Consider the following 13838-nt stretch of genomic DNA (forward strand, 5'->3'; position numbering starts at 1 on the left):
TTTGCAAGTGGAGATACGCCTCACTGTAGAAACTCCTTGGGTGGAGAAACCAGCAAAAATCTCTGACTTGGGAATGTTCTTCAAATCCCTCTTAACAATAGCTCCTCATGATGAATTCAAAGTAGCATGAGTTGTAACCTCAAAAGGTATATCCCCAATCACCTTTGAATGTAAGAGTTCACTGTGTTGAGATGTGGATGTTTCCACCAATGTTACCAGATTAAAGCTTTTTTACTGACTTTGGAGAGCCAGCAAGTCCCTCTAGTCCCTTCTGAATGAAAAAGGAAGACATTTGCCCTAAAGGTTTGTCTGAAAGATAATGTAGTATAAGAAAATGAAGTACAACAGGTGTTACAGATGTTAAAGATTGCTGCTCAGAATCTTCAAGATGTGGTCGTTTACCTGTCGACTGTTTTTTCACTATTTTATTTAAGTTTTTATTTGGAGGATCCATAATAAAAAAAAAAGGAATATTTCAGTGCCCACTGACCCCACCCACCATGAAGCCCTTTTAGGGGATGCACTACAAAGCCAAACAAGGACACTGCAGCAATGCCAGGATTTTGTGAGCACTATACCCGAACACCAGTATCAGATACAATGTCCACAACACCTGTTGAGAATATCCAATACTGGTATTTGGTTGACCCTAGCCCAAATGGACCAGTTGATTAACCCTAGGGTGGCAACTCCAAGGATGCTCGTTTACAGGAATTCAAGGTCAAAGTAGTGTTAGGGTTGGACCCATCAACCACCAGGATCCTCTCTTCCCATTCACAGGTCACCCTGCACGGCAAACATGTGGATGGATGTTTAGATCCCAGAGGAGGTAAACGGAAAGAATAGAACCTTCCCTGTTTATCCCAAATAGCTTAAAACTTGTAACAGTCTACATCTGTTTATATTTAGCTTTATTATTTTATTGCCCTGTGAACTGTGTCTAACTAATAATCCTCCCATACTAGTTGTAAATCACTTTGCAAACATGTTGCTCACTAGCCTTACTTAATATCATAATGCATAACTCATGAAGAATTTTCCATTATTTTACCTAATCTAAGCTTATCTTACTTTATCAGTTTCTACTTTTTACATTTTAGTTAGTTTTATAACCAGAAATAAATATATATGAAAATAAGAGATATATTACTTACACATGGCTTTTTGTTTTTTCCTATTTGTTGCCAATGAAATTTAAGCCTACTTTTTATAATTATGGTACTAATACAACATACAATTTTTATTTACTTATCTAATGCATCAAAGAACACAGAATAATAATATACAGAAAGTAAACAAGTCCTATAAATATTATCATTTAACTGGCTGCTATGAACTTCAATAAATTCTGTTTGCAGTTCAATTTGAACACCATGAGATAAACTTCAAACTGAAAATACTCCATACTGAAAAGAATGTAGCATACACATCATTCAATAGATTAGAGCATTGTTTTTCTATCACTGATAAATGATATATTATTAAACATCAGAAAGAATTATTGGCAATCTGTGAAAAAGAGGATGTAACAGGCGTACATGGCAAGTGGATCTGACTTTCTCCTCAATGACTCCATAAACAAATTAAGACTAAAAGCTATAAAAATTAGAGTTTGCTTGAGCAATTTATATCAAATAATATATTTCAGAGAGGGGTGGCAGTAAATAACGTAGAAGTGAGAAGAACTAGATAACTGTCAAGATTCTCATATTAGAAGACATTAGGGATTTTTTTAAAATATTTTAACAAAATCAAAAACTTAAAACTTATATAACTTAAGTTTTAATGTCAAGCTTATTTCTATACATTAATAATACAGTAGTTTAATTACATTTTGAATGTAACTCTGTAAAAGTTCAGGGCATGCAATAGGGTTAAAGTATCATAGTCCTGTTGATTTTCAAGGACTAAGTGCTATTTTGATAAACTTCAAGGGTTTCAAAGGTGTTGAAAAAATTTTAGAATTTGAAGGGTATTTTTAGGTGCATACGGAATATTAACATCATGTTTTACCAAAGTAATTAGAAAACCAAAAACAACAGAAAACTGGGCAACATCACAGTAAAGTTGTTTAACAAAAAAATCAAAACTATTTTAATAATATGACCACAATAATATTGCTTCTTTAAGTACATTTATCAATTTAGAAAATGTAGTTTTAAGGTTAAAGGATTGAGAGTTTTTCATTCTTAGAGCAATCTGCAACAAAGACACATAAAATAAAAAAAGTATTTTTATTAACTGTATCAGTGTGACAATAAACTGAAAGGTCATACCTGACAATGTATGATGATGGCCAAGATGTCAGTAGGGCTAAAGGAAGTCCAAAGCCTACAAAATATGGCCAGTTGTTTTCTATGAAGGATAAACGCTTGTGAAGTTCCCAACCTAGCAAAAAAAATTAAAATTAATGTACAAAATTAATATTAAAAAAATACTCAAGTTTCATAGCAACATTACATCCTGATATGACAATACAAGAAAAGCAAATAAATACATACTTACCATAGAAATATCAAAAACATTTAAGACATAATTATATCATCATATAACTAAGCTTCAGATATTTTTCTAGCATTTTCAAACTTTTTTTTTCTGTAGAAGTAGATATTTAGTGAATAATTAGCAAGCCTCCAAGATGTGTGTGTTTCTGGCTGCCAACCATTAAAATTATGGTAAAATCTGACAAATTACAATCTGTTTTTAGCAAGATCTCTATTGCACGGATGCTATATCACATCTTAATTAAGCCCTATAGAACCAAATATGGGTACATATATTTCAAAAATAATTGTTTCCTATCTTTTACTTAACAACTGAGGATAACATTTACCTTGTTACAAAAATTATTCAGGTGTCACTGACCACACCACCACAAGTGTATACTTCAAGAAAACTGAATCGTATATTGTAATTAAAAATTTTAAGGAATGAAACATTAATAAGCAAGTTATGAGCTATCATAAGCTTTTTAAAAAATTATACAAATTTTAAAGGTTAAGCTTTGGAGAAACAGGTTTATAAGTTCACTAGGAAGCATTTTTTTTACATTTTTCTAAATTATGAAGTAAATGATCACACAAACAAAAACATTCCAACCATTTTGTGAATAATTTTCTATGTGAAAACAGGCAAATTTGCACATTTTCAATTACATAAGGTCTGAATAAAATAACATATGAATCAAGAATTACATGTATTTATACTAAAGTTATACAAAAACAAACAAAAATGTTTAAAAGTGAGTAGTTTTTCAAGATTTGCAACTGTAACGTAAATCACTTTCATGTATCAGTCCCCAAATATAGTCTCCCATCATGTTTTTGTTACATGCTCCTTGATAGCAGCATTCAGAGTCCAGTATATCTTGGTGGAAGCACTTGCCTTGCTCCTCTGAGTATGCTCCCATGTTCTTTTTGAATTTATCAAGATGAGTGTCAAGAATATGGACTTTCAGGGACATCCTGCTGCCCATTTTACCATAGTTTTTCACCAAAGCCTCAACCAGTTCCACATAATTTTTGGCCTTGTTATTGCTCAAGAAGCCCCAAACCATTGCGACAAAACTGCCCCAAGCTTTTTTTTCCTTCTTACTGAGCTTCTTGGGGAATTCTGTGCACTACAGAATCTTCTTTATTTGTGGTCCAACGAAGACACCAGCTTTGAACTTTGCCTCAGACAACTTAGGGAAGAAATCTCAAAGGTACTTGAAGTCTGCAGACTCCTTATCAAGAGCTGTGACAAACTGTGACAAATTTTATGTGCAATGGTGGAAACAACATCTTCTGGAGGTCCACTAGTGGCTCACACTTGACATTGTGCCTCCCCACAGAGAACTTGGTCTGTTGTGGCCTGTGCTTCCTGTTGTAGTGTACTGTGGTGTCCCTGCTGTCCCAAAGGCAAAGATAACAGGGAAACTTGGTAAAGCCTCCTCAGAGAACAATCAGGAATGCTACCATTTTGAAGTCTCGGATAACCTCCCAGCCATACTCATCATACTTCAAGGCTTCTAGCAAGGTCTAGATGCTGTTGTATTCCTCTTTGGAGGTACACCGAATGAGCCATGGGAAGAGATGGATACTTATTCCCGTTATGGAGCAGTACAGCTTTGAGGCTTCTCGATGAGCTATCAATGAAAAGGTGCCACTTGTTCAGATTACAGTAAATTCCAATTTCCTCGTACAGACCGGATACATTGTGGCAGAAGCAGAGTCCATCTTTTACCTCTGTACCATTCTGCAAGAGCAAAATAAAATTGTTACTATGAAGAATAAATTTATTTCATCCACAACTAATGTGTAAGAGGTTCATGCAAAATATTTTATGTGATATTTTTTCCAATACTATTGGAAATTAAAACAATAAATTAAAAGATATTTAAATCTTAAAAGGTCTAAAATTTGTATAATATAAAATCTTACTATTCAAGCAAGCAAAAATTGTCCATATTACCTTCTAGAGTTTTTTTGCATTGCTCACTGATGAAATGAGGTGCCCAGGGTTTGTCTTGATCTCCAACAAGCATGCCAAAATATGCCTTGTAGGCTTCACACATTTTAGCAGACACTATCACAAAGTACTTTTTTGCTCATCTTGATAAATTGGCCACATACGTAGCAGAACGTGTCTGGAGAATGCTTGCAACTTCTTGATGCCATCTCTGATAAAATCAGATAGGTCTATGTGTTCACTTAGGCAGCTAGAACTAAACTGAAGTGGTGAGTGGTGAGCCCATGTATATATATTACTATGGAAAGTCTAGAAAATTCTAAAAGGTTCTTCAAAATTCTTACAAGCACTGGATCTACCTGGAATGTTCTGGAAAATGGGTAAATTTGAAATTTCATTACCCACATCACAAAGGCAAAGTTTGAAGAGAAAAATAGGTCTTTTCCATTTACTTTAGGCATAAGCAATTGAGAAATAACACTTGCTGCCCAGGAACAAGAAAAAGTAAAAATTTTGTTACATAGTGTAATCAAGAACATAAGATTTTACCTTCTTGGCTTACCTAGAGCACCTCAACTCACATTGATGACCCCCTCCATATTCTCTCTCTCTCCACATAAATGACTATCATTCACTCCAACATTGTTATTGGACATACTTATGAATAAGAGAAATTTCTGTACTATGTAAATTGTATAATTGTCTTTTTTGTTTGAGTTGTAAAAGCTTATCATTTTTGGTCAGGACTAATTGGGTTTGGACAGAGGTATTGCTTCAATAAATGATGAAATGTTTTTAATTTATTGACAGAGAAGACTGAAAGCTAAATAATTTACAGTAATATTTAGACATTCTAAACTACTACTTAATGTATTTCTTGTCTTATAAAATGATATCTGAAAACTACATGAATTATCTTTGAACAACCAACATTGTGAAAAAGTAGTATTACCAAATGATGTTTTTAAGTACAAATAGGCTTAAAAGCAGTGGTAAGCAGTAATTTTCTCATTCTTTATGCATATATTTTTATTTTTATTTACTGTTTTAAAATAAACAACTAAAATGTGAAAATTACAAAGTTATTAGGCTAGATAAGGAAACTAATACAAGCAAAATTCCCCTTTGGTAACACATTTACACATGATAAGCAGCAACAAATAGAGCACAGTAATCAAGGTAATTCAATATGTTGTTAATCAAAACTTACAATAATCTCTCATCAGGTGATTTACAGCTTTCTTAGGCTAGTTAGACATGGTTCAAAGTAAGATAAAACAGATATAATTTTAAAGTGAGGGACTATTTACACCAATATAATAATTTTATGTTACAATCTGCAGTCTTTGTAGAAAAATAAATGTTTTTTTTAAATTTCATTTTTTCAGCTTTTAACATAAATGATTTTGACTATAATTAGTGTTAAGGTAGAGAAAATAATAAGATATAAAATTATGAAACTGAGACGAAAATTTATTTTTATTTTTAACATAAAAATCCCTTACACTCAGACAAGTCAAAGTCAAACTGAGTTAATAAATTCATAGATTCACAGAAAAATCATTAGCAAAAATACTTTATTAAAATGTATGATTTTTTGATTTTTTTTCTGTATACAATATGCTTACTAAGTTTACTAAGAACATACTTAATTTCATTTACTTAGTCAATTCGTAATTACAGTAGACATTGTTATTTGTAGCTTAAAAAAAATTGGATCGGTGCAAAGCACAAATGATATACCCACAGTGTTAGGAAGGTGGCTTATCATTTATGATTTACATCAAAAAAAATTATGTATATATATATACACACACACACACACACACACACACTAAACATTTTGCAGGTCCAAACCATTCAATCTAATTTTTAATACTTTTACCTTCAACAACTTTTTAATTTTATTGTTTTTTCAGTAAAAAATTGTGATTACCTTTTTCCTAAATACTACAGCAAAATGTTCAATGTATCAGTTGTTTAAAACCATTTACAATATTTGTCTTTTGTTCACTGTAACTGGTTTATGTCATAATTAATTTTACAATCTTTCACACACTTCCAAGGTAAGTCACGTAATCATTAGTACTTTTGACTGTTTAACACTAGTGACTTAAACATTGTGGTATATTTCTTTGTAGAAATACCTAATAATGATAAAAATATTTAAAAAATAATAATATTTCTTAAAATAAAAGATATTTAAAGTAATTCACCAACTGAACAAATCCACTGGTTTTTAGTTAACTTTAAAAATTATTTTAAAAACTCACCCATATTGAACCATCTATATTCAAAAGCATACAGTGAGTATAACAAGCACATATGAATTAGACTGATCAATTCACCAACAGGCGTTATTGGAAGAAGACTCACAATCATGCTCTGAAACAAGAAATAGTATCTGTATATTGTATTAGATTTAACTGCATTTGAAAGAAATTATGATTCTAATGTTAATAAATAACAACTAGGCAGAATAGAAGAAATAACTAGTAAAATATCTTATAAAAACATTTACTTTTTGATATTTCACTTATATAGTATTTATCTGTCATTAACAAAAATTATTGTAAATTACATTATTTCACAAATATTAACTACTGGATACAGTGTCTGTTTCATATTAAAACCATTTTCTCTATTCCTCAGAAAATAAACATGAACCACTCAAATAGTTTTGCAAACCAGTACTTAACTACAGACAACTGTATGAAGCACACACTTTTTATGGTTCATTTTTTTTAAGTTCTATTCTATGTGAATCTGGAGATTTCACAACTGTCACAGCTTGAAACATTCCTGTTATTATCCTAGAAATTTTATGGTATGGTATTTTGATACATGCATATTTAAATTCAATGTACTTTTAGAAATAAAAATGTGGTCAGAAAATGATTAAAGAAAACAGTGATAAATTTGTGAATGCTTTAAGCACATGACAGAAAACAAGGTCAGAAGTAATTGGTATACATATTTTAATATAAAAGGTTTGCAATCTTACATTTCATGCTATTTACTAAGCACACAGAAATACAATAGCTTTATAACCACTAGGAAGAAAAATATTCACTAACTATTTGATCTACATACAAAAATATAAACAATAGCACTGATGACTGTTCATGCCACTGTATTGATAATAGCCAAAGTAATTACAATTATTGATATTAGTATTTTCAACTTGAATAGCACTTTATGCAACATGTGGGCTAAACAACCAGGTCAGTACCCAATAAAGTTCAGTTACTGTTAATCAGAGAAAAAGTAACCACTCAGCAGCACTTGCTGTCTCATATGCTTTGTATAGATTTTATGTGAGTAATGATATAATATATCACTTATACTGCACTCAAGCTGAACATGCAGAGCAAGTTTACCAGCAGTGATGTGCTAACTTTAGACCTTTTGAGCCCTAATATACAAGCCACACCTGGTCATTATGTTGTAAACTTCCCTTTTTGAAATTTTTACTGCTGCAATTAAAATTACCAAATGTCCCAAACTATCAAAAAATAAAAAAATATATTCACCCCTAAATGTTAAAACAGGATTTATAAAACAAAAATCTCCAACCAATAATAACAAGGTGGTTGACCTATGAATCATTTAACTACAACCGTGGTAAATATATAGTGTTGGCATTTTCTAAATGTGTAACATCAACCAGCTCCTTTTTCAAAGACTCTTTTAACTTTAAATATATTCTTAATCAACTAAATCATAAAGCCTTAATGGTCAGTTTTGATGTAATCTCCCTTTTCATAGAAGTCCCCACAAATGAAACCTGCAAGGTAGCCTTAGAACTTTGTATCCAAGACCCCAACCCATTGATATACATTCCCAGTAACCAATTAGCAACCCTTACAGAATTCTCTACCACCAAAACTAACTTATGTTCAATAGCCAACATTTTTATGACACAGATTGAATTTCAAGCAATATATTCAGCCTTATACTCACTACTATATTAGTACAAGTATGTTGATGATACAATTGCAGAGTCACATTCACAGAACACACACTTAGTTTTTTTTCAGCCACGTTAACTCGATACACCCCAACATTAAGTTCACCTGTGAATAGGAAAAAACTAACCAAATAGCATTTCTTAACCTCAAGATCACTAGAACTGATACACAATTCAAAACAGAAATTCACAGAAACATCACCCATACTGGATTATACATTCCCTAAAACTCAGCACATGAAACAAAACAAAAACTCAACATATTAAGAAACCAAATAAACACAGCTACAAAACTATGCTCACCAGATAAAATTAATGATGAAATCAACAAAATAAAACACTTCATCAACATCAACAAATTTCCTCAAAAAAAACCATGGACAAAATTATATGCACACATCTTGACCAACAAAAAAAAAATTACAATAAATCCCAAGATAGAACAAACTACAAAACCTCATACTGCTGCATACCATATGTTCCTTGAATCAGCAAAAAAATAACCAACATTTGGAAAAAAAAAACTTTTAAAAAAACAACAACATTCTAGTAAACACCAAATGTATTCAGAAACTAGGTGCAAAACTAAAGTCCAACTATGTAAAAACTATAATGACAATGATAAAGTGAAAGCCTGTATCTATGAAACATTTTCTTTATGTTTATGCATGTGTAAATACTTTTCACAAGTAATAAAAGTTTACAAATACACATTTCATACCACAAATAATTAACACTCCTACAAAAATTGGGGCCTAATAGGCCCCAGAGCAACTTGAAAGGTTATTAATATTAGGCTAATAATTTTGTATTTAAATGAAATTGCCATTAACTGACCCTATCTTTTTATATTTTAAGGAGCAATAATATTTTGACTTTTCAGACATTTGTGAAATAATATTTAAAATTTTTTTTTAAAACATCCACTAAGGGTATTTTGGGGCCTATTAGGCCCCAGATCAAAAAACATAAAAATGACTATTTATTTCCTGAATAATTCTAGAACAGGCCTGGGCAACCAAAAAAAGCAAATTATAGTAAAAATATATTAATTTTACAACTTCTTTTCAAAAGATGGATATTTAGGATAATAACTCTACTCCAACAATAATTTTAGATGGTCCTGATTATTGCCTAGTTTGCCCACGCCTGTTCTAGAACATTCTAGAAACTTTACAGAAGTATTTAGAATAATCTAGAATATTCTTGAAGCTTCTAGAATATTCTAGAAGAATCCACAAATCCTATATATATATATATATATATATATAGGAGCTGAAATCTTCAAACCGTGTCAAAAATGATATCTCTTGATGAAGCTGTACATTTACTGACAAAACCATCCGACGATGAAAGTGAACATGATAATGTCGAAGACTACTCTGAAAGTTGTGATGATGATCCTTCTGAAGCCAAAAATGATGAACAAATCGCGCCGTTCCCTTCTGAAAGTGAAGAAAGTAATCAAGAAGATCTTACTACGATGCCAGTGAACGAACTTTTGTCCAAAGATAAGAATTTTAGTTATTCAACAACACCTTCAAAAATCAACAGGAGAACCGCAGCTCTCAATATATTCAATGGGAACCCAGGCATTACAAGGCAAGCTGCTCCAAGAGTCTCTACACAATTCAAAACATTCAAAATTCTCATTTCTGATAATATGATGGAACAGTTCATTCACTCAACAAACACCATCATGAAAGAACCAATTTTTGAAGAAGACCTCTGGAAATGGATCGCAGCTAATCTTTTCCTTGGAATAAGCAAATCCAAAAATGCATCTATAGACGAAATGTTTTCAACCAAATTCAGTTTGCCATTTTTGCGAAAACTGATTACACAAGATAAATTCAAAAAAATGTGCTCAAAAATCAGATTTGACATCCACTCTCAAAGAAATAGAGAAATCAAAGATGCCGCCATCTCTGGAGTCTGGAATTTTTTCATTGAAAAGTGCAAAAACAGTTACAACCCAAGCGAATACCTGACAGTGGATGAACAACTATGTAACTTCAAAGGAAGAGTTGGCTTCAGAACATACATTCTGACAAAGCCAGGCAAATACGGAATAAAGATTTGGTGCCTAACAGATGCAAAGACAAGTTACCTCCTCAACGCTCAAATTTATACTGGAAAGGTTGGAAATACGACAGAAACAAATCAAGGAGAAAGAATAGTCAGAGAACTGAGTCAGCCATTTCTTGGAAAAGGAAGGACAATAACGACAGATCATTTCTTCACAACAATGACACTTGCCAAGTACCTACAAACAAAAATAACAGGACTTGTTGGAACCATATGGAAATCAAGAACTTTCCTACCTCCTGAAATAAATGCAAAATCTAGAGAGTTATCACCAAAGTTTTTCTACCATGATGACATCACTCTTCTCAGGCACTCAGACAAACCAGGAAAATATGTGCTACTACTGGGATCTCAGCATCAGTCTTGTGAAGTAGAAGAGAATGGAAAGCCCCGAAATCGTCAATCTTTACAATGCAACAAAGGCAGGTGTCGACACTCTCGATCAACTGGTGAGATATTATACAACAAAGAGGCGATCAAAGCGCTGGTCAGTCTGCATATTCTATAACATTCTAGATCTTGCTGCGTACAATGCTTTCGTTCTATACTCGACAAAACATCCAGAATTTCTTCGTCAACATAAATCAAGAGCCAGAAGAGAATTTATACGGCAATTGGTGCTTGAAATCAAAGAAATTTACTGCAAAGATAATGACAAAACAACCTCATGTGAACCGCCTGCAAAGAGGGCAAAAAGAGGATGATGCCATTTGTGCGGCAGATCAAAAGATAAGACAGTCGAAAATTGTTTGCTCAAATTGTAAAAAAAATGTTTGTCAGAGCCATTCTAAAGTTGTTTGTAATGAATGTTGCTAAATCACTGTGTTTCTATTGGAAAAAATATATGGGGCCTGATAGGCCCCAAAATCACTTTAGTGGATGTAAATATTTTTTTGGTAGGAGTGTTAAATATTTTGAATATTTTTTAAAATTGTTTAAATGTACAAGGTACATGCAAATGTACTGCAAAAAATCATAGAAATATAAGCAACAGTTTTAAGCATTTAAAAAGATTGAAATTCAAAAGTTAGTTACTAATCCTAACTCAGAGGCCATGTCATTGTGTTTGTTAACTCATGTTTAAAATTTTATTGAACTACTATTTAAAGGATTTATGTCAATAAGTTTGATACCCCACACTGTAAACTATAATTCAAATTTCCAAATCATGTATTAACTGATTTGATATTTTAAAAGTAAATATTAAAAAAACACCTAAACATTGATTTTTGTGTGTCACACGATATGTTGAGTGCAGCACTGGTTCAAATTAGACGACTTTCATGTCAATATTCAAAGTCTATAATCCATGATGACGAGAAAACCCACTTGAAGATAAATTACATAATGTAAAAACAGCTGGTATGGGTAAAGAAACAATAGTACTTTTTCTACCTATACCAGCCATTTATATATATATAATTGCAAAGTCTATAGTTTAGTATGAACAAGGAACTCAAACTGCCAATACTTACAAGCTAGAACACAAAATAAGAACTTCCTGTTTTGCTATTTGCTAAGATATTGCTCACTACTGAAATATAGTGGCTCCACTCACCTCTTTCCATTTTTGGAAATGCTTCCTTATATACAGTTACTTCTGTCTATGACATATCAATTCCCAACTGAAAGCTCAGAACATCCTAACCTTATTCTTTTGATACAGAACTTCAAGCTGGTAATTTGAGCCTTTAGTTTATTTCATATTTTATATTTTTTAGATCCAAATACAGGTTTTGTTATTAAACTTGATAATTATAATGGAATTCTATAGTACTGATATTGTTATTTATGATTTTTGGGTTACTCAAATGTATATATAAAGCTAAAAAAATTTATTTCACATCCTCCACATGCAAAATTTTATAAGGCTCAGCAATCTGTGATGAGCAGCAAGAGTACCAAGGTCATAACTAGAAAAGATAATTGTTTTCTTTACTTCTTTATTTAATGTTCTATGTTTTAAGAAAAATAAGTTTAAAAACTTATTTGTAAAAAGCAATTAACATATTATGACTGAAATGTGACTATTTTACAAAATATTGTTTCTAGTCCACTAAAACACAACAAAAACATGTCACTTTATGAAGACTAAAGGTCAGTTTTATATTATTGAATATGTAACATGAGTACAAGTGTGCCACGTCATTGTAACTTCTGCAATGTTAGCCAGATATGGCTGATAAATCAAACATATAATGTTATTAGATTTATGCTATTTAGTAAACATTTGTGTTTTTGTGTGACAAAATGTAGTCATTCAAAACCAAAAATTGCACAATTTATATTTATTTCATAATTTTTATTGTGGTTACAAAATTGGTCGAATCAACCAAATCTGTAGAAAGATTAGAGTGAAAATAAAAGATAAAATATAAGATTTTGTCTTAAGAAATATTCCATAACTACCTGGATGTTAGAAATGTCTTGCATATGAAATTTGAAATTTTTCTGATGCATAAAGTATGTTTAATCTTAAAATGAAAATTACTTTGTATGTTGGATAAGCAAAAAGAAAAAAGGTAGAAGAGCAATGTTGCTTAGCAAAACATAAGCCTTCACAAATATTTTATGCATATGAAAGTCTTGTAATTTTTACTGGTAATATCCCAAATTTCAAGAATATACATTTATTATTTAAAAGTTATAGCATGAAACCTATACAAATACAAAATGATAAGGTTGGTCCTAGCTACCAAGACCATACTGAAAGAATTAAATAATCTTCTGTGTAAGGACTGGATCACTTTAATTGTTTGTATTATCATTACATAATTGTAAAACTGTACACATTATAAATCTGAAATTACTAGTGTATCTACAGAAAATTTAGAAAGCTTTTAATAAACATTATAAGTGTTACAGAAAATAAAATCAGATTTTTCAATTAAATACTTTCACTAAACATTTGTTTGTGAATCTATGAAGCCTTTTCTGAGACAGTCTGAATACAAGATAAATACAATAAAGCTTTGTACACTTTTTCTGTTATTTACTCTTCTATAACATTTAGGGCATGGTCCAATTAACTAACCTTGTAAATAACATGTCAAGTTGGTGAAATAAAACAGCCCCAACAGCAACTCAATCTGCTTGACAGAATAGTTGGTAGAGAATGTCAACACCTTTATCTACTACCTAGACAGTGTCACTAACAAGACAGGTGGGATAGGAACAAACTGAATGCAAGAACTAGTAAAGCAAAAGCAACCTACCAGATTTTGAGAAATGTATTTTAATTTCTGTATGAATCAGAAACACGGGGGATGAAAAACAATTCTGCACAAATTCTGGGCATTTGTAAACTACCTGTGCAAGAATTTATATATCT

The 13838-nt window shown here is 31.6% G+C and overlaps 1 protein-coding gene across 2 annotated transcripts in view; it reads right to left on the reverse strand.

The window, feature by feature from the left end:
* Positions 1-13838, reverse strand: part of tank (EI24 domain-containing protein tank) — a 49683-nt gene that overhangs the window by 11600 nt on the left and 24245 nt on the right. For both annotated transcript variants that reach the window (XM_076467271.1, XM_076467272.1), the window contains exons 8-9: positions 6723-6834; positions 2277-2388 (exon numbers count right to left, since the gene is read on the reverse strand). In XM_076467271.1, the coding sequence (XP_076323386.1) occupies positions 2277-2388; positions 6723-6834 (224 nt within the window). The remainder of the gene's footprint in view (positions 1-2276; positions 2389-6722; positions 6835-13838) is intronic.

Source organism: Tachypleus tridentatus, chromosome 11, assembly GCF_004210375.1.
Source record: "Tachypleus tridentatus isolate NWPU-2018 chromosome 11, ASM421037v1, whole genome shotgun sequence".
Lineage (NCBI taxonomy): Eukaryota > Metazoa > Arthropoda > Merostomata > Xiphosura > Limulidae > Tachypleus > Tachypleus tridentatus.